Source organism: Phoca vitulina, unplaced genomic scaffold (assembly GCF_004348235.1).
Source record: "Phoca vitulina isolate PV1807 unplaced genomic scaffold, GSC_HSeal_1.0 scaffold62, whole genome shotgun sequence".
In the NCBI taxonomy this organism is placed as follows: Eukaryota; Metazoa; Chordata; class Mammalia; order Carnivora; family Phocidae; genus Phoca; species Phoca vitulina.
Window position 1 is genome coordinate 2,976,467 of NW_022589765.1, and position 22,673 is coordinate 2,999,139.

Genomic DNA, 22,673 nt, shown 5'->3' on the forward strand with positions numbered 1-22,673 from the left:
AATGTGGTCTTAGACAAATAGCATACTAGCCTTAATTCAAAAGAATGGAAACTTTGTTGGCACCATGTACAAACCCAAACAGCAATCTGTTTTTTGAGGTCAAATGGAAAACAGGACAAAGAAACTGCCTTAGCTGGCTGAGTATAAGTGAACCCAGTTGGGTAGTATCATTAAACATGTCTCACAATAATCATTACAATAGTTAACCAGAAAATTAATTCTGAAAAGATTATATGCATGTATATTTAGTGCCTATTTGGACTCAATATTACATGAGTTAACCACACTCAGTTATAAAATATACTATGAATTTAATTTAACAGGAGGGATAATGGCTACTTAAAACATAAAAAAAAGTTTATCAATTCAATATATAAGCATATTATTTATCTTCGTTTTGTGAAGCCTAAAAGGCCCTACAGCTTCCCAACTTGTTTTAGGGGACTATCATTACAATAATACCAAAACCTGTCCAAGACATTACAAATAAAAAAATATGGAGGCCAACATCTAAGATGAACATAGAGGGAATATCCTCAAAAAACCAGCAAAGCGAAACCAGCAATATATAGAAAGGATAATAGATCATGACCAAGTAGGTTTTATCCTAGGAATTCAAGGTTGGTTCAACATTCAAAAAACCAGTCAACATAATTCAAATATTAATATAATGAAGGATAAAATAATCATCTCAATAAAATAATCACCTCAGAAAAAGCATTGGGCAGAATTCAACATCCGTTCATGATAAAACTCAACAAAAGGGATAGAAGGAAACATTCTCAATATAAACTACCATGTGACCTATCACTAATAACAATATAGAAATACTGGATGCCTTTCCCCTAAGATCAGGAACAATCCAAAGATGTCCACTCTCACCACTTCTATTCAACATTCTACTGGATGTCCTAATCAGTTCAGTAAGGCCAGGGGAAAATGGCATAAATGTAAGAAAGGAAGAAGTAAACTGAATGTTATTTGCAAATGACTTGACTGCATTATTATAAAGAATCCCAAGGAATCTATTAAAACCTTACTAAAATAAGTGAATTTAGCAAAGTTACAGATGAGTGGTCAATATGCAAAAACCAACTGTATTTCTATATACAGAAAAAATTTAAAAATGTATTTAAAAGACCCTAAAACTGATTGAATAATACATAATATGAACACCAAAAATGTACGTTGGATCCTCTCAAATTCTGGTTAACAGGCAAATTTTCAACCTGAGGGAAACCTAAAAGAGCTGATGTTAAATGTAAATCCCTATCTACAACAAAATTAATAAAGCAGGTACCAAATATTGAGAACAAAGTGCAAGGTCTGTGTTAAGAGTTTCACATGAAAAATAAAGAGTTTTACATGGATTAGCTCAGTGATACCTAAGAAATTATTACCCACATATTTACAAGGAAAATGAGGCTTAGAAAGATTAAGTAACTAAACCAGTTATGCAAATAGTAAGTAGAGGGGCCCAATTGGTAATCAGGTCTTTCTGACTCCAAAATTCATACTCTTAGTACTACACATAAATCCTATTATTTGAACATCTTACTAAAAGAATTTTTTTTAATTTTGTGTAATGGGTACAACCCTATTATATCCAAGATTTACTGTGATATATGGAAGATTTTAAGATGTACGTTATTTCAACCCCTTCTCCAAATTGTTTTGAACATTAAGTATAAAATGAACAACATCAACTAACCTCACTTTCCAGAAAGAAAAAAACCAATGTCTTAACAAGGTTGGCATTTGGACCTTGTCGTCCCCTTCTTTTCATCATACCGTCGTCCTCTGGATCTCTACGACTGAAGAGCCTATGATCAAGACAAAGTATTTACTTTTAAAACAAAAAAAACCCTATTTCCTAATTTAAAAAATTAAATTCATATTTAAGCATCTAATAAAAGAGAGTAAATGGGACCTGGGTAGGTATTCTCCAACATGATACCCAAGTAAATAATAGCTATAAACCTTTTTCATTTCATACTTAATGGTACTTCTAAGTCCTCTCAAATTAACTTCTCAAGTTAATTTTATAGAGTTATGGATTACTTCTTTTTTATAAGATTTTATTTATTTGAGAGGGAGCGAGCAAGCGAGCAAGCAAAAGAGCACAAGCAGGGGGAGCAACATGCAGAGGGAAGGGGAGAAGCAGGCTCCCCGCTGAGCAGGAAGCCTGCTGTGGGGCTCAATCCCAGGACCCTCAGACCAAAGTCCGAGCCAAAAGCAGATGCCCAACTGACTGAGCCACCCAGGCGCCCCTGGATTATTTCTTTTTAAAAACATTACTGCATTTTATGCAACCATTTCCTTTTGTAGAAGTATTACACTAGCCCATACCATTTATGCACATTAATCTATGATATTCATCTCTTTAAAACTGAACATTTATTTTCCTTCTATCCTTCTTGCACAATTGTCTCAAAGTGACTTCAGTGGCCTCTTTCTATGGATATCATGGTGGTTTTTCCTTATAAATAACAAAGAAATATCACTGGGTAGCAATAAATAGAAACTGGAGTATGAACATTTTACATCATGTACTCTAACACTCCCCCATCCCAAACAGGCATTTTAATAAAATCTTACAAAGATATAGTTTAGTCCATGTGTTCAAACTGTTCTCTTTATTTTTTTTTAAGAGAAACCATCTTTTCTTTTTTTTTTTCTTAAAGATTTTCTTTATTAATTTGAGAGAGAGAATGAGAGAGAGAGCACCCAAGCAGGGAGAGGGGCAGAGGGAAGGGGAGAAGCAGACTTCCCCACTGAGCAGGGAACCCGACAGTGGGCTTGATCCCAGTATCCCGGGATCATGACCTGAGCCGAAGGCAGACACTTAACCAACTGAGTTAGTGGTTACACGGTTAAGCGTCTGCCTTCGGCTCAGGGCGATCGAGTCCCACATCGGGCTCCCTGCTCAGCGGGGAGTCTGCTTCTCCCTCTGCCCCCCCCACCCTGCTCTTGTGCTCTCTCTCACTCTCTCTCAAATAAATAAATAAAATCTTAAAAAATAAATAAATAAAATAAAAGCCATTACATAACACTTGCTCAATGTTTTCTGTGGTCAGATATTCACACCACTATCCATACTACTTAATCTGAGGTGTTATACCAACATAAAAAGGACTATAGGATTTTAGGGATTCTTATGTCAAACTATATCAAACACGTGAAGCAAAACCTTTTAATATTTTCTAAAGCAAGCAGTAACAGGCTTAAGACTAAATATTATAATAGGGCAATAGTTAGAAGCTGACATTGGAGAAAACAATGAAAAATTAGGAAAAGGTCTTAACATGATGATGTAGTTAGGTATATTTTTATATATTTTATATATGTTTATGTATTTTATTCAATAAAAGACATTTCCCTTTGAAGATTTAACTTCTACAAACCAAGTAAATTGGAGAATTGAAACCTTTAAAGGAAAGAGTAAAATGTGAAAGTTTCTACTTGACCTGTATGAATAATTTTTTAAATGAATTATATATATTTTTAGTATCGATTACAGTACAATAAAATTACTATCATAAAAGTATACTTTAGAAAATACAAAAATATAGGTTTACTTTTTGTAGAGAAATTCCCCAGCTGCTACTGCTACTGGCCGGTGAGCTGAATAAACCAGATGGTAGACATTTTCACAATCTTCTGCAGTAAGAACTTCTTCACTACTCCTTTAAAAAAAAAAAAAAAGAGCAGTAGCAGTTTCAATGACTTAATTTTAAGGATACTGAGTACCACGATCCATGCTTGTACATTAAAAATAATACACTTTTCACTACTTGTGTTAAAAAAAGAAAAAGAAAAATTGACCTTATTTGATTATCATCTGTCAGTAAAAGCATGCCCTGACAAAAGAGCTGAATATTTTGTCAACATCTAAGATCAATGGGAGGTCAAATTAGAGTGAATACCAGAATACAGAAATATATGTTGAAGAGAAGTAACAATGTGACAAGGATGCTAAAGAGAAAGGAAGACAAAATAATATAAACTAACGTAAAAAAATTAAGTGGTGGCATTCTAAGAGCTTAGAGTTAATAATCACAGAAAACACTCTGTATATATTTCACAGTAATATTAACGAGATAAGATCACATTAAAATATACTAACAGCCCAATTATCTCACAATGATGAATACTTCACCATGTACTAAACACCATATGAGGAAATGCAAATGGTTTTTTGAAATAATCAACATTTAAATGCCAAAGACCTTTAATTACCATCTACCACTGGAAAAATCTTACTAAAATGTAGTGTTCATTTTCCTGATCTTATTTTTAAAAAACAAAATAAACCTAATAAAATCTTCCTGGTAAATAAAAGTCATTATTAGGCCCATCAATCACAGTACCCCAGGGTAAACCTCGTCGAGTTCTTCCCTTACAGACTCTGCTTTCAGGGTCCCGGTGTCTGGCAGCTCTTTACCCCCTAATATGCTTTCCGTCTGCTGTGAAATAAACAATCTAGGTTTTTAGCACTCTATGTAAATTGAGAACCATAGGACCACCACCAGCAAAAAAAAAGTCTAAAGTACATTAGATGATCAGCTGAGGAGCTCAGATCCTTTTTGGTTTTCTGCTGTGCTCAAAGTTTCCAGAAGTCTGATGCCTAAGGAAATATTACTTCTTTTTGAGAGAAACAAAACCAAAATGTTAAAATTCAAGTTTTGAAAGCCTTTTGACTTAAGATACTCTCTGTATAATACTGAATTGTTACTGGAAAAACCACCTGTGTCATTTTATAATGAAAAGACATATATTGAATCAAATCAGTTAAAGTATAGTTAAATGTGCAGTTCACTCATTTTCATTGTTTGAGAAGGAATGTTCCTGACAACTTTCAGTTATTAGGTATTTATAATGGCTGAATCAACATAAATGAGTCTATTATCCTTCATAAAAATATGAGAAATAAGGAAAGATGTCCACAGGGTATTGAGGAAGAAGCAGCTACAGAAATACATATAGAGTACTATTACTTTCTTATTTCATAATTCTTTCAATACTTTCATAACATGTATATATATTTATAATTTTTTAAGTCCAACTAAAAAAGAAAATGCAATAGTTAAGACTGCTCAAAATAGCTATTATCTTACATATTTAATTCTTCCTCTACTGATAATCATTTAGGCTATTTCAATAATTCTATTACAAACAATGCTATGTTAGAGAATGTGAGCATTTAAAATTTTGAATATAGATACTGCCAAGCTTTTCTCCAAAGGGATTATACCAATTTATAGTCCCCCATCACAGTGTTTTAAAGACCTGTTTTTGCACAGCTTCAACAACACAGTGTATTACCAAACACTTTTGTATCTTTGTCAAGCAACAGGTTAAAAAATGATCTCATTTTAATTTACCTGTCTCTGAGTGTGGCTAAACATCTTTTCATATATTTTTTAATTTTCTTTCTGTCCATGATCTGGTTCTCTTAACTTTTGACCATTATTAGGTTTCCATCCTTTAATTTACTAAAATTGACTCCAATGATAAAAATATTTTGACCAATCTGTCATTGGTTTTCTGAGTTTATGGTATTTTATGTCATATAGACATTTTTTCATTTTTATGTAGTTAATTCAATGATTTTTTTATGTCTAGGTTTTATGTCATGTTCAGAGAGCTCTTGCTCATTTTACATATAAAACAAAAAAAAATAAAAACGTTTAATCCTCCCCAAGTTTTCATCTAGTACTTTAATGGTTTCATTTACTTGCATTTAAACATGTCATCCATCTGGAAATTATTTTTGTATAAGGAATGAGATGGGAATCTGATTTAATTTTTCCCCAAATAGAACCTAGCTGTCACAAAACCATTTATCTTTTTTTTTTTTTTTTAAGATTTTATGTATTTATTTGACAGCAAGAGAGAGAGCACACGTTCAAGCAAGGGAAGCGGCAGGCAGAGGGAGAAGCGGGCTCCCTGCTCTGCTCGACGTGGGGCTCGATCCCAGGACCCTGAGATCATGACCCAAGTCGAAGGCAGATGTTCAACCGACTGAGCCACCCAAGTGCCCCAAAACCATTTATTTTCTTAAAGGAAATGCCACCCTCACCCTATACTAGGTTCCTGGATTTGTTTGTGTTTGTCTGTATTCTTTATTCTCTGCTACTAATCAGTCTATTCACACACCAGTACCAAAATTTAAAAATTACTACAGTTTTACAGTATGACTTAAAATGATACTGGGCAGTCATCACACATTAGTTTTTATCACAATTTCAGTGGCTACTATTACATGATGAATTTTCCATAGGAGTGTCAGAAGTAGCATGCTAGGTTAAAAAAAATACCCTTTGGCAATTATTATTTGGATCATGGTAACAATCTAAATGTCCACTGACAGATGAATGGGTAAATAAAATGTGGTATAAACATACAACGGAGTATTACTGAGCCTCAAAAGTAAATGAAATCTACATGCTACAACATGAATGAACTCTGAAGATACCATGGTAACTGAAATAAGCCGGATACAAAAGGACAGATACTGTAAGATTCCACTTATGTGAATTACCTAAAATAGTTAAATTCATAGAGATAAAAAGTACAACAGTGGTCACCAGGGGCCAGGCAGGAAGGAAGGAATAGGGAATCAGTGTTTAATGGGTACAAAGTTTTAGTATGGGATGATTAAAAATAGTTCTGGATATGCATAATGGTGATGGCTTCACAACAAGGTGAACATACTAAATGCTACTAAACTGTACATTTAAAATGTATTTAAAATTCTAAAAATTTTTATGACTAATATTCCATTGTATATATATATACCACATCTTCTTTATCCATTCATCTGTTGATGGGGCACTTATGTTGCTTCTATGTCTTGGCTATAGTAAATAATGTTCCAATAAACATAGGGGTGCATGTATCTGTTCAAATTAGTGTTTCCATTGTCTTTGGGTAAATACCCAGAAGTGGAATTACTGGATCCTATGGTACTCCTATTTTTAGGGTCTTTTTGTTTGTTTTTTGAGGAACCTCCATACTGTTTTCATTTATAAAGAACTCATACAACTCAACATCAAAAATGAAGAAAAATCTGATTTAAAAACTGGGCAGAGGACCTGAATAGACATTTTTCCAAAGACATACAGATGACCAACGGACAAATGAAAAGATGGTCAACATCACTAATCATTAAGGAAATGCAAATCAAAACCACAATGAGGTATCACTTCACACCAGTCAGAATGGCTAATATCAAAAAGACAAGAAAGAACAGTGTTGGCAAGAATGGAAAAAAAGGAAGCCTCATGCACTGTTACCAAAGGGGAGGGGAGTAGGGGATTGGCGAAATGGGTGAAGGAATTAAGAGGTACAAAATTCCAGTTATAAAATAAGTAAGTCACAAGGATGAAAAGTACATCATAGGGAATATAGTCAGTAATACCGTAATACACATATTGTGGTGAGCATTTCATAAAGTATATAATTATTAAATCACTATGTTGTACACCTGAAATGAACTTAATATTATTTGCCAACTACACTTCAATTAGAAATTAAAAAAAAATTTTTTTTAATTAAAATGGTAAATTTTTTAAAAAGGAAACAACTGCATCATTACTACTACATTTTAACATAACAGAATGCTTTTAAACTCAGATTGTTTCCAGAGAAATTTCAGTAAATACTAATTTCTAAAAGTGTAACAAAATATAATAAGCACATTTAATACACTCAAGTGTTTAACTTTTTTCAAGGGCACCTAAGACCGTGAAATGGAAAGGAAACTGATCATTAGAATGGGAACACAGGAATTCCTAGCTCAGTTAAAATTTTCTAGTCTAATGGTTCCTTATTTCAGTTTACTCAATCTTACATGAGAAAATTGAACTTCCAGCTGCAAAAATTCCATGTCTTAAGTTATTAAAATTTAGAACCAGATAAATTTAAACCATCTTGTCTAATGTAATATTTAAATATCTGGACATTAGTAATATGCAATAAGTACATACTTACTGTAAAACAAGAGTAAGTAATTTTATTGCTTGTACTGCAACATCATATTCTTTGTCAAGGGTCATAGACACAATTCTATCCTAAGGACAAAAAAATTAAGATATTTTTAAAGTAAGAGAAAAATATTTTCAAACAACAGGTAATTTTTAAATACTTAAAGTAATACTAACCTTGAACCGACTGGTAAAAAGCTCCAGTTTGGAATTAAGCTCTTTGTTATAATAAAGCCCTTGTAGAGCAGTGAGACATTTGAGTCTTACCTCACCTTGCTAAATGAAGCAAGAGGAGAAAATGCATTAAAACTCTGCGTATTTTCAACCTGAATATTCAAGACATACACAGTATCTTTTACTTTAGATTTTTAAATATGTTCCATACAATTCTTCAAAACTCTCATTTTCAAAAACTCTCATCTTTGATAATGAAAAAATAGGAAATCAATACATACATTTAATACTAAATACCTTTGGGGTTACTATTTCTGTATGTCAAATGAAAATTTTTTGAAAATTTGTTCAGAGCAATACTATTGTGAAAGACAATGGTAGCATATTTCACAGTAAGTTTTCCTTTACAGAAAGTAGTATTTGTAAAGGATACATGCAAAGAACTTCAAGGCTAGTGAAGAGGCAGCCTAAGAGAAAGGCAGAATAATAAAATAAAATAAAATAAAATAAAAGTATGCCAGAGACCAAGTTGTAATTTATGATCTGGCTAAGATACATGTTTATGAAGAGAGAAGAAAAGTTAGAAAAATTTCAAAAAGTATATAGCACTCACATAGTAAGAATAAAGACTCTTCTTACAGCTCTAAGAAATGCCTAACCACTACCACCTACATGATTCTAATGTTTGTTTCACTACAAAAAGTAATTCAAGATTGAAGTCTAAATCAGTTACCAAGATTAAAAAAATCTAGGGGACTTTATGCGATAGAAACCATGTTTTCATGGAGCAGACAGAAAACAATAAAGGAGAAAGGTCTATAGGAATGTGGTCCCAGGTATACCTATACACAGATAACTCATTATGAATGAGAGCTCTAGATAGCTATGCCTATGTGTAGACAGATAAACATTCTGTAAGGGCGTATCTTACCTTATCATGCATAGTCCAGCCAACATATTTTAAATAACTGTCATTTAGAAAGGCATCACTATACATTTTCATCCAAATGCCAATTTCTTCAATGCAAATAGCTCGAATTTCAGCTATTGCATCACTGAGTGGAGGAAGGAAAAATTATGTATATTAGTGCCACTATAACATCAGGATTTGTGATTTATCCAAGAGCTGCCAAATACTTCACACCTAGTATGAACATACCACTATCTTAAAAGATTACTGGGGATTTAAAAGTAGAACTGAAGCATGATCCCCTAAATGTTTACAGACTACCTGGCAAAGCATAATTCTCAACACATAAATATTTAAAATTAAATAAAAATACAAACAAAATTAGACCCCCACCTTTTATACCATGAAATATCCCAGCCTCTGCTCACACCTGCTGGGCATGGTGTGTTCAGAAGACAGCAGGCACACTAGTTTGGTTAGAGCACAATTTTCCAGGAGAGAATTAGTTACATGTAACACTGAGGCCAAGCTTCATTTGGATTTGAATGTCACACTAAATTATTTTGAATTCATCCTGTAGGTACTAGGTGAGTCACTGAAAGCTTTTGAGCAGAGGAATAACACAACAAAAGAATGTTTTAGGAAAACTTCAATAATCTCTAGGTATGAGAATGATAGAGGAATAGACTAAGATAATGGTGACAACAGAAACAAAAAGGTAAGAATGGACCAAGAGACATTACAAAGAAAGTGATTCAATAACTGCCAAGTTGAGGAAGTGAGGGAGAAGTTGAATAAAAATACCACTAACATTTAAAGAATAGGTTACAGCAGAAATATAAGATTACCTACTTCTTTCCTCTGCTCATTCAAAATAGTAAGAGAAAATACTTAAATCTATCCAAATTTTCCCGACATGCAAATGATAAGAGTCCTGAACCATCATGTATAGTTTCTACTAACATAGTACATCCAAAAGCAATTAAGTATTTTGTATCCTGACTCCTAATCATAGAAGTAGATTCCATCTGCTGGGCAGGTACTAGTCAAGCACATTACCCCATTTTTCAGTGAGGAAATATCAATTTCAGAGCAGTTAAATAACTAGAATATCTCAATCAGTGGAAGACCTTACCTTCTAACACTGATCTTATTCCAATGCTCTTTCTACTACTTTATACTGCCTAAACCACTAAATATCCAAACCTGACTAGAGTAAGAATTACACAGAAAAAATGTCCTGACTTACCGGTATCTATGTACAAACACTCCCTTAAATATTGCATTCATCATATTTTCTATTTCGTCTTGATTTTCCTGAAGCTGAAAAGAATACATTATTTCTTTTCAATTGTAATGGAATACAACCAAAATAACATCTAAAAGTCATTACAAGTACAAATACAGGTTTCTCCAGTGTTTTGGTGATTACATCTAATTTTTAATTCTACTAGACAACAGTAACCACACAGAAAAATTAACAGCTGTTGTAGGTCAGGTAGCTAAAGTCCCTTGATACCTGGAATATTTGACTTGGCTTTTAATATTTAGCTGGCAGATTACCCTTTTCTAAGGCTCACAAATTTCCATTGCAAAAAGGCACATAAAAAATCTGTTAAGTAATTTATTACAACACATATCATCTATTATATAACATATATGTTCATATCAAAAAAGCGTAATAATATTTCATTATCTTGGTCATTATCATCTGAAAAAGAAAAGTAATGTTAACTAGTGTCTGCTCAAAGAACAAAAGAGGTTTGAGTAAAATAATTTGGTAGAAAGTTACCCTGCTAAATTCTTTTGAAGGAAACAAGGCTCACCTTAAATAATCAAGTAAACATTTCAAAATCTTGGTTTACTTACCTACTCCCATTATTTTCAATTCAGAGTTTGAGAATTAAGACAAAATTGTTTGAGTTTGAGAGTTAGGAGAAATATCTTTCTCCCAGTCTAAGTATCAATTAGCTCTTTTATTATGTTCTGCACTTTTGTAAAATGTATTTTTTTCTTTTCATGGATATATTCTTGCATTTCCAAATAATGCTAACAAGGGCGTACACTTCTTATATTCATTAGCACAGATAGTCAAAGGTACAAGGTGGTCAAAAACTTAACCCTAACCCAGAAGTATCAATATCTTGTATTTGCACAGGAATTTTAATCTCAAAATCCTTTTACCTATATCCACTCATTCAGTGCTCACAGTCTTAAATTTATGTCTAAGAATTGGGCCATAATTTCAAGGCCTAAGACGTGCATTATGTTTACCTAATAAATCATCTGATGAAATTTAATAACTACAAATTAAGAGGAATAAAGGCCGATTCTTCATTTCAAACTATAGGAAAAAGATGAGGAATTTAGGTAGGGGGGAAATATTGACAAGATTTTTAGGCTTTTGTTGAGTCAGGGCATTTTAAAAAGTTATTCACTATCTCAGAAATAACCAACTAAAAATTACAGCTACTACCAACCCCAAATATGTCAAAATCAAGTAGTAATTTCTGGATTACCATGGCAAATATTACCTCAAATGTATTACTAACGTTTTTGGAACATCAGATTTTGCCTATTAGAAATAAACATAAACATCGCCAATATCAGATAGCAAAATACTGTATCACTAATGAAGAAGAAATTAAAATCACAAACACAACATTGAAAGATTTTATTTAGGGCGTGCCCGAGTCGGTTAAGCTTCCGACTCTTGATTCCGGCTCAGGTTGTGATCTCAGGATTGTGAGATGGAGCTCCGCATTGGACTCCATGATGGGTGTGGCGTTTGCTTAAAATACCCCCTCCAAAAAAAAAAACATTAAAAAAAAAAAAGATTCTCTCTCCCTCTGCCCCTCCCCTTCTTAAAAATATTTAGCATAAGAATGAAAAATATCTTCCTCATTCAAAGTTAAATTTGGTGATCAGTCATGTTAATCAACTGCCACCTATACCACAAAAAAAAAAAAAGGTAGCAACTGAGAAACCATAAATAGCCTGTAAGTTATTTTTCAAAGTGATGTCATATAACTGAAACTTGAATTCATCCTGACAACTAGTTCAGGGAAGTTAGGACAGACATTTTCACAGCAGACATGAATAATACTAAGGCTTAAAACAACTTGTCTGACTGGCCTAGGACCTTACTGAAAGCCTTAAACTCTTCACCCTAGCCTACACAGAAAGAAAATATAAGCAAAAGGTATTGTTGGCATGGACAGTCAACAAAACTAGACATTTAAACAACTTGAAATATTATTTAAATTTAAATCTTTCCAAAAAATTTATCTGATGAACTAGCAACATTATATCGTAATTAATGATCAAAGTTGGTCATGGACAACAGCTCAAATATTCAATACAAAAGTTTACCTCTTTCCGCTTCTGTAGCAGAAGTTCTAGCCTCTCATTGGCTCGTTTTCCAATCATTTTATTCCGTTCTGCCTCATACTGTCTTTGTGTATTATCCATATTAATGCTAAGATTTAGTGCCACATTCACCAAAGCTGTCATCAACTTCATAGCTATTTTTAAATGGAGAATTTTGAAATTAGTCTCACAGATGCAAAAATTTACAATTTACTATCAAATTAAGAGAAATTAAAGACAAGATGGGCTGTTCTGCTTCTAATAGAAAAATACAGCTGCTACAAATGACAATGACAGCTAATGTGTACTGAATACTTAACTGTATGTCAGTTACCTATGTTAAGTATTTTTCATGGATTATCTCCTAATCCTCCCCCAAAAGCCCTTAAAGTGAAGTATTATCCCCATTTCATTCATGAGGAAACTGAAGTCCACGGAGATTAAGAAATTTCCCTGAGATTACACAGTTCACATAAGTAGTTAAACCAGTATTCAAAACTAGGTGATCTGACTTCAGACTACACTCAAATCCCACTATTCTAAAATGTGTCCCCTACAATGATCTTTTTCAGAGGTCATAATTCACCTTCTCAGTAAATTTTGGTTCCTATGGCAGTCACTTAGCTATCTTGGTTACTAAAGGGAGAGGGAGCTTGAATGCTTCATATCAAACTACAATATGTAAAATATTAGTTTCATCAGTATTTGATTTCCTTTAATTTTACTCTATTACATATCATCATAAAGACAATGGTGAAATTACGAAGAACAGATCTAGATGAAAAGTCAAAGTACAAAGAAAAATACCACTCAATAAAGTGCGTTTTATTACACTTCCTCCAGATCCCCCCACCTTCTGTTACTGAACCCTTGCTCCTGAGACAAGACTGTCTGTGATTTAAAACTTATTAATTGGGGGCGCCTGGGTGGCTCAGCCGTTAAGCGTCTGCCTTCAGCTCCGGTCATGATTCCAGGGTCCTGGGATTGAGCCCGGCGCATCAGGCTCTCTGCTCCGCAGGAAGCCTGCTTCTCCCTCTCCCTCTCCCACTCCCCCTGCTTGTGTTCCCTCTCTTGCTGTCTTTCTCTCTGTCAAATAAATAAATAAAATCTTAAAAAAAACTTATTAATTGAAATATCTCACCATTTTATGCCTTTTTAGTTTACTTTAGACTATTTCTCAGATCTGGTTCACTGCGTAAGAGAACACCACAAAACTAAATCTCAATTTGTGGCTATTGGGTCTCTTTAAAAAGGATTCTCAACTTTCTCTTCAGAGCTATTTCATTCCCTCAGCAAACCAATTTGTTATTCTGATCTAAATTATTCACCTTATGCCATCATACTTATTTTAATTTACTTTAGCCACCAAGTTCTTAACATTAAATGCTACCTAAGTTCATAGAGCAAGATCACATTCATATTTTGTGACTTCCAACCTAAAAACAAAAATCCTATAGAAAGATTGCCTGCATTTTTTTTTCCTCCACCTCCTTCCCCCAGATTACCTGCATTTTGTTTTTTGAAAATGGAGGATTTAGCAAAAGTACAGCTTTAATTCTTTAGGAAAATAAAGGAAAAAAATATCCCCACCCTTAGAGAATGAAAAATTTTTGTGTCAATCAATATATTCTACCATTAAGGCTTATAATACTATAATAACAATGAATGCCTAGTTGATTTTTTCAAACTCAAACCAAAAAGTACATATTCAGTAATAGTGTATCAACAATTTTACCTTTACCACAAAGGAGAAACCAAAAGATTTTATAAACACCAACACCAAAAATCACTGTTCTAGAATTGTGTGAGGCTTAAAAATATAACTCATTTCAAAAAGCAAAGAATTTAGCTCAGTCTAAAGTTACTCAGAAACCTAAGAAAAATAAACTTTTGTGGTGTAAAGAGTAATCATCATCCTACAGGGACCATCAAACCAGGAGGAACAGCTCACATCACAGACAAAATAAAGGTCATTAGGACTACATATCCAAAATGACTTAACGGTCTCCCCAAATTTGCTGTCAATATCTTCCCTGATAAAACATCTTTCAAGAATTCAACACATTCCTATCCACCTCTTTTCCCTTTCTGTGGCATAGTAATCAAATAGGTTTAACACAAGAAAATCACCATATACTAACTATAGTATACCTTCAAAGAATCAAAACTGAAAATATCATTGCATTCCCAGTAATTCACGGGGGAGGGAGGAGAGTGTTCTGTTAGTGGTTACCCTATAAGTAAAATTAATTAATCTGAGTCATGAGCATTTCTTTTAAGGAAAACCATTTTCATCTCTAACCTAAGGAAATATACAAAAAAAATTTCTAAATACTGACCTGCCAGGGTGCTCGTATGTCGAAATGCTCTGACTTGTGAGTCAGACAATCCTGTAAGAAGTGAAATGACCGTATCCATCATGTACTCATCATATATGATACTATATTGACACTGCCGTACTAATACGCCAATGAATTCACAAAAACTGGATTTGAACTTCTTCCACTGAGGACCAGCCATGGTAAGTGGATAGTCTCCACTATCCTAAAACAAAAATTTTAAAAAGCAATTTCACTTAAAACACATGATTTAACAAAATTTCGCTTGTTTATAAAATACCCTAGGCAGAAGCTGAAAAGACTCCTTTACCCCACCTTTCTTCTCCAATAAATCCTAAAAGTAGGTAGGAGTTACTTTTGAACACATCTGCTCTTTAAGACCAAAATGGATATTATGAATTCAATTTAACCAATAAAAATATATACCAATTACTCAAAGTTAAAAATAAAAAGCTTCTCTCATCAAAGCAAAACATTATACTGATAAACAAAGATATACTTATTGAATCTCCTTAAAACAAAAGCATACCAAAAGCATACCAAAATCAAACCAAAGTTGTATTTTTAAATGGATTCAAAACGATGAAATCATATTTTCAACCAGTCTGATGTATGATTTATAAATAATCAGAAGATTACAATGTATATTTTCATTAGCTTCAAGGACATCAAATAGTCAACAGATACAAACAATGACATACAATGACATAATTTTAAAAAGAAATGGAAATGTAGCTAGTATAGCCTGGAAACACTAGTACTTAAGTATTCTTCTATATAGAGATGGGGCATTCTCCAATGAAGTTACACTGAGAATCTCTATAAATCATTAAAAACAAATCCTTAAATGGGGCGCCTGGGTGGCTTAGTCAGTTGACCTTTGGTTTTGTCTCATAGGTGGGATGGAGCCCCATGTCAGGCTATGCACTCAGAAGGGAGTCAGCTTGACAGTCTCTCCCTCCGCCCCTCCCCCCAATCATGCTCTCTCTAAATAAATTAAATCCCACCTCAAAAAATAAATCCTTAAAAATAAAAACACAGGGCAATACTACATAGAACCTCGAAAAGCAAGAGTTGCTTTGAAGAGTATTCTAGAGACTAAGATCATTTTATTAGTACAGTTGGGCAATTTTTTAAACCACTATATATATATACATATGTATACATATATATGTAATATAATATGTATTACACACATATATATGTAATACATATTACACATGTAATATATGTATGTATGTATGTTTTATATATATATATATTTAAGATTTTATTTGACAGAGAGAGCGAGCACAAGCAGGCAGAGTGGCAGAGGGAGAGGAAGAAGTAGGCTCCCCACAGAGCAAGGAGCCCAACACAGGGCTCGATCCTAGGACCCTGGAATTATGACCTAAGCCGAAGCCAGATGCTTAACCAACTGAGCCACCTAGGTGCCCCCAGCGCCCCCCCCCCGTTTTTTAAAGTAACTAGGGGCGCCTTGGTGGCTCAGTACCTGCCTTTGGCTCAGGTCATGACCTCGGGGTCCTGGGACTGATCCCTGTGTCGGGCTACCGGCTCAGCGGGGAGTCTGCTTCCCCTCTCTCTGTGCCCCTCCCCCCCTGTCATGCTCGGGCTCTCTCTCTCTCAAATAAAATCTTTAAAAAAATAAATAAATAAAATAAACTCTATGCCCACTGTGGGCTTGAACTCATGACCCCGAGATAAAGAGTTGCATGCTCTACCAACTGAGCCAGCCAGGCACCCCTATTGTCATTAGAGCAATATTTTTTTTAAATTTTAAGTCATGCTATATAGAAGCTGAACTCTTATTTCTCATCTGAGAATAAGATCCTAATATTCTACAAAAAGGTTCTCTTCCATATTCTCTGACTGAATCATTTAGTGACTACACTGAAATGCATCATCTTAACTGTCAGCAACTTGGTTTGCGGACACTTCCAAATCAGATTTCAGGATTCTTAAATAGCTGTTTCCTTTTAGTAAAAAGGTTCTCACTAAAACATTTAATATTAGTATGTTAAAATAAAGTAGTCATGTTCCCCGCCCCCTGCCGCCCTCTATCCACAGTTTCACTTTCCACATCTTAGTGACCCCATGGGTCAACCTCCATCTGAGAGCAGATGATCCTTCTTCTAAGGTATTATCAGAAGAAGGTCAATAGTAGCCTAAAACTATGTCACAAGGCCTATGTCATTCCCCTCATTTCATCTCATCATGTAGGTATTTTATCATCTCTCATCATCACAAGGGTGAGTACAGAAGATACTTTGACAGAGAAACTACATTCACATAATTTTTATTACAGTATACTGTTATAATTGTTCTGCTTATTATTATTGTTAATCTCTTACGATGTCTAATTTATAAATTAAACTTTATCACAGGTTATGTATACATAGGAAAAAAACAGAATATATAGGGTTTACTACTATTTGTGGTTTCAGTCATCCACCGGAGATCTTGGAATGTATCCCCCGAGGATAAGGGGGGTGCTACTATAATACCATTACTCATAATTACCTCTCAACTACTTGGAGAATGATTAATAGCACTTAGTGATCATCAAAGCCTTTTAAACAACTCTTGTCTTTTAGAATGATAGTTGAAAGCTCCTTCATCAGAGTAAGCAAGAAAAAAATGATCAAGTAAAACTCAAATGGGACAAGAAAGACTTTCTACTTGAAAATTTACAATGACAAGTTTTGAAGAGTAAAACTGCTGGTGCTAGAATGCAGCTGTGAACAAAACAAAAATCCCTGCCCTGAAGGAGCTTACATTATAATAAATCTAAATGTCTTTATTGGTAACAATACTTCAAAGACATCACTGTGATAAAGGATTCACTCAAGTCTAAGCTACTATTTTATTTGTATTGTTCTTATTACTCATACTCAAAATATAAAGGATATATTTTTAAAAGACTTTATTTTCAAGTAATCTCTACACCCAACCACCCAATGTGGGGCTCAAACTCACAACCCCAAGATCAAGAGTCGCATGCTCCACTGACTGAGCCAGCCAGATGCCCCCATAAAGGATATTTTAAATAATAATATGTTATTTGTTAAGGGTCCAGAGAGTGGACCCTTAAACAACATGGGTTTGAACTGTACAGGTGCACTTATAAACAGATTTTCTTCAATAAATATACCTACAATACTGTAAATTTATTTTCTGAGACCTTATGATTTTCTTAACATTTTCTTCTAGCTTACTTTATTCTAAGAATACAGTATATAATACATAGAACATACAAAATGTTTGTTAATCAACTGTTTATCAGCAAAGCTTCTAGTGAAGAGTAAGTAGGCTATTATAGCAGTTAAGGTTGAGGGGAGCCAAAGTTAAATGCATATTTTTGGCCATGTGGGGAGAGAGGGGGTCAGCATCCCCAACCCTCATGCCGTTCAATGGTCAACTTTACAGTCCTTTGCCTAAGCTACCTGGTTCCCCAAATATTGACCAAATCTATCTTTAACAATATTCCAAGACATGTTCTTAGGCACTAAATTTTATTTTCTTGAAGTTTTAATTTTTTGACAATAATAATAGCTACCATTTATTAAGTTCTTATTATATACCAGGCACTGTAAAATGCTAAGAAATTTTTCAAACATTACTGAATTAAATCCACAACAGGCTTATGAGAAAAGTATTATTAGCAGAGAGTATTATTCACAGATGATAAAACCAATGCTAAGACAACAACTTGCCCAAGGTCACTTATCATTTGATTAAATGTGATGCCAAAGCTGTTATGCATTTACACTAATGCTCAGAATTTAAGAATACTTTTAAGGTTAAATCAAGATCAACATGCATAAAATTATCAAAACATTTAGGGTAATAAGTTACCTCATCAAACTCTTCAGTCATTTTTCGAATTATTTCAGAGTTCTGCATATGTCTAAACATTTCTGCTGTGACAACTCCTGAAATTTTCAAGTGTAAGAAGTTAATATACATTGTAGAATGAATAAAATAAAGAGAACTTCTAAGTCAATCTCTTACACTGTTACTCTATCACATTTTTTTAAATTTTATTTTATTATGTTAGTCATCATACAATACATCGTTAGTTTTTGATGTAGCGTTCCACGATTCATTGTTTTCGTATAACACCCAGTGCTCCATGCAGTACATGCCCTCCTTAATACCCATCACATTTCTACCTGACTTAATCTACTCTTGCCTACAATATGTATACTGGCTTAGCCCCTTTTAATATAATACACGTCATCAAGGGTTAGGCAGCACTCAGGGTAACACAATTAAAACTTTAAGGATAAACCTGAAGATAATAAGAAAAAGAGTGATAGGTAGAGTTTACCTATCAGGTTTATTAAGCATTACTATATATATACATAGCAACTACATCCAATCATCCTCTAAAAGGGCTTCAAATAAACATAAACAGTAATTTCTGCCCATCTGTAATCTAGTTGGAAGTTTAAATAAAGAATAACAAGAACAGGAAGAAGGAAGGGAGGGAGAGAGGAGGGAGGGAGGGAAAATAAAAACTATTAAAGGCAGTATATAAGAAAAGCCCTAATGAGTGACAAGGCCAATAAAGGCCATAGGTCAGACCAAAATAAATAAATAAATAAGATTAGTGCAAGTCAGGTGTTTCACAGAAAAGAATCTAATAAGGACATTTAGAATTTCAAAGGAAGATGGGAAAGGGGAGGAGAAAGGATGCACATTACAAGAAGTAAAAGTTAGCCAGGTAGTGATCAAACATCAGAAAAGGGACTTCTAGAAAAAATTATAAGGAGACAATGCAGGAAAAAGAGATACATGAATTTCCACTGATAGGGTATCAGATTATTTAAAAAGGAACAAATATAAAAACTGGATTCTCAAAGCTGTATTTCTATTGCTGGATTACTTATTCCTTGCCAGTCATATTACTATGAATACCATAAATATGAGGCAGGCGCTATAATCCTGGCTTTACTGATGAGGAAGTAAAGGCTAAAAGCAAAGAGAAGTCAAAGACCTTGTCTGAGATTATTCATCTACATCATGATGCCACCCCCAAGTCAGATCAACTTCTAGTGGTGCTGTGAAGAGCCCTTACTTACCACAACATAAAAGAACTACATGATTGTTTTAAGATATTAACAAATCTGGAAGAAACCATTTCCCTTGCTAAAGAAGCAACATTCTCAAAAACCTTTTGAAGAGTTTTTTAATTTTAATCAAGTCACGGATATATCTTCAGAACCTTCCTATACTTTATACCCAGGTGCTATAAACTTGGCAAAGCTATAGAAGTACAAGTTATTCAATCCCTGAAATAATTTCTACAAAGTAAATATGTATCAATACATCTCAAAGCAAACATACTGCATACATTTTGACAACTGTCCATTTCTAAAGCTCCTCTCTCATCTCAGACCATATAACAGCCAGACACCCAAAAATAAGCAGAAAAAAATAGCTGTCACAAACTCCATGCATATAACTCCTGGGGCAGGTGTGAAGGTGCCATTAAGACACCACGCGTGAGCCCACTGCCTTGAAATTGTAGGAGACATGAAAAGAGACTGCTAGGGTGCCTGGGTGGCTCAGTCGTTAAGTGTCTGCCTTCGGCTCAGGTCATGATCCCAGGGTTCTGGGATCGAGCCCCACATCGGGCTTCCTGCTCAGCGGGAAGCCTGCTTCTCCCTCTCCCACTCCCCCTGCTTGTGTTCCCTCTCTCTCTGTGTCTCTCTCTGTCAAATAAATAAATAAAATATTAAAAAAAAAAGAAAGAAAGAAAAGAAAAGAGACTGCTAAAAACTGGTAAAATGGAAAGTGACAGATGACCAGGAAAGAAAGAAGGAAACACTGGCCATAGATTCAGCAACCACAAAGCAGTCTGGAGCCATTCAGCATAGAGTCAAATATCCCTCCACACCTCAATAGCTGCTGAAGGCAAAACTACAGTAAAATAACTGATGCTCACAATGACAATCCTGAGTCCAAAAGAAAAAAGCTAAAGTACAGTACATATAAAGATGTTTCTAACTCGTTTATAAAATAATTCAATCAAAATAATTCTAAGTGTTTTTGAAAGTACTTAATGACCTTAACTTTGATTAGATGATAAATTCTCCTTTACGGAGTTTTCTTGATTCTAAAATAAACATTATGACCGTGTTTAAATCTACCTGATAATTTAAGTTTTCAACACCTTCAATTTTTAAAAATCTGGACAACCTGGCATATGACAAAGTATATCCAAAGGTTTAGTTGGCAAGCTCCTGATTCAAAAAACAGAATGGTGCCAGAAAAGGAATGAATCTGATAAAGGGAAAATGCTCTAACTATAGCCTTGTTTTAAAACTGCAATTCAGAAGCCTAACTAGGAAACTAAACCTGACCAAACTACAGTATAACAGGGAAGACTGAAGATAAAAGTCAGAATTTCAACTCATCAAGTTATTTCTGGCACCTGTTCTGTTGTTCTGCAATCAACCTTCCACTTTCACAGAATCTGAAGAGAAAGGACATGGTCCTTGATTACATAATACAACAAACAGGTACCTGATTGTTCTACTCCAGAAAGATGGACTGGACACAGACAAAATAAAAATACTAGTATATTCTTTTTTTAAAGTGTTAATCTGATTCATCATATTGTCATTATTACATTTCCTTTGAGCAGAGTCAGTCAAATTTTCTATATTGATTTGCAGCTACCTCTAGCTAAGAAGTCAAGTAAACTAGGCAACTCTCTAAAAAGAGTTTTCAAAAAAAATTTTTTTCTCAAAACTGACCATATTAATGGCATTACGCAGATCAGACTCAAAAAGTTAATATATCTGTCTATCAAGCCTCACATACAGAATATCTAGTATGCATGCCGCACTGAATGTTGTGATTAACCTCGAATAAAATGCATCAGTTCATAAAATGTTGTTTATATGGAATTGTTAAATCACTATATTGTACACCTGAAACTAATATAACACTATATGTTAACTACACTGGATTTAAATAAAAATTTAAAAAACCTAACTGAAAGAAAATCTTTATATACAGTCAGATTATCTAAATTTTACACTGAGCAGAATAATTTTAAGAATTAGGATTTTAATCCTATGCTACTTGGGAGAAAAAGTAATGTGAAAGGAATGTAACTCTTTCAATTTATTTTCAATAAAATGTCCCTTTCAAAGTTAAAAAAATTAAAATAAAAACTCATTTTAAAAATGTTACTTGTTTCACAAATTCCAGTAACAGTATTTTTAAAAGTATTATTGTAGAATTAAAGGAGTAGACAAATAAATTCCTTCTTGGGACTCTTTTTACAGATTTCTTTATATCATTCTTTAGCATCTTAACTTCTTAGATCTATTTTTAAGCAAACTTCCTTCCTCCTGACTTCTGATGTCCATGTTTTCGGTGCCACTTTCATAAAAAAAAATGTAATACTCTTGGGAAACTTTGTAACATTTATTTTCCTGGACATCCTCTTAAATTTCAAGGATGGATCAAGTATTAGGGAGAAACAGAACAGATCAGAACCTGTCCATGATTTTGTCTGAATCATTTACTGATCCAGATCAAGATGTATGACACCCCCCAACTTACGTAATTTTGTCCCCCTGCCAAATGTCTACACTAAATATTTTTGCCCCAGGGAAGACACTACTGTATTTTATATTTGCCCCACTCCTACTTCAAAATCTTTTTAAATAAGGTGAAAACATTTCCAATAAGACTCCACTCCAAAACTTCTCTTTTTAGGGAAAAAAAGTAGAAATTTTACCAATACCTTACTTAACTTAGTTACTTACTTACTTACCTACTTACTTACTTACTTACTGTTATTCATGGCACTTTTAAACTCCCTACACTTTACAATCCCCTGCCACTTGAACCTGTTATCTCTTCATTACCTTC

The 22,673-nt window shown here is 33.9% G+C and overlaps 1 protein-coding gene across 6 annotated transcripts in view; it reads right to left on the reverse strand.

Annotated features, from left to right (window-relative positions):
* Window positions 1-22,673, reverse strand: part of STAG2 (stromal antigen 2) — a 130,141-nt gene that overhangs the window by 39,134 nt on the left and 68,334 nt on the right. For all 6 annotated transcript variants that reach the window (XM_032391329.1, XM_032391331.1, XM_032391332.1 and 3 more), the window contains 9 exons: window positions 18,636-18,712; window positions 14,781-14,985; window positions 12,445-12,596; window positions 10,322-10,395; window positions 9,094-9,217; window positions 8,166-8,264; window positions 7,996-8,075; window positions 3,579-3,686; window positions 1,712-1,823 (listed from right to left, as the gene is read on the reverse strand). In XM_032391329.1, coding sequence (XP_032247220.1) covers window positions 1,712-1,823; window positions 3,579-3,686; window positions 7,996-8,075; window positions 8,166-8,264; window positions 9,094-9,217; window positions 10,322-10,395; window positions 12,445-12,596; window positions 14,781-14,985; window positions 18,636-18,712 — 1,031 coding nt within the window. The remainder of the gene's footprint in view (window positions 1-1,711; window positions 1,824-3,578; window positions 3,687-7,995; window positions 8,076-8,165; window positions 8,265-9,093; window positions 9,218-10,321; window positions 10,396-12,444; window positions 12,597-14,780; window positions 14,986-18,635; window positions 18,713-22,673) is intronic.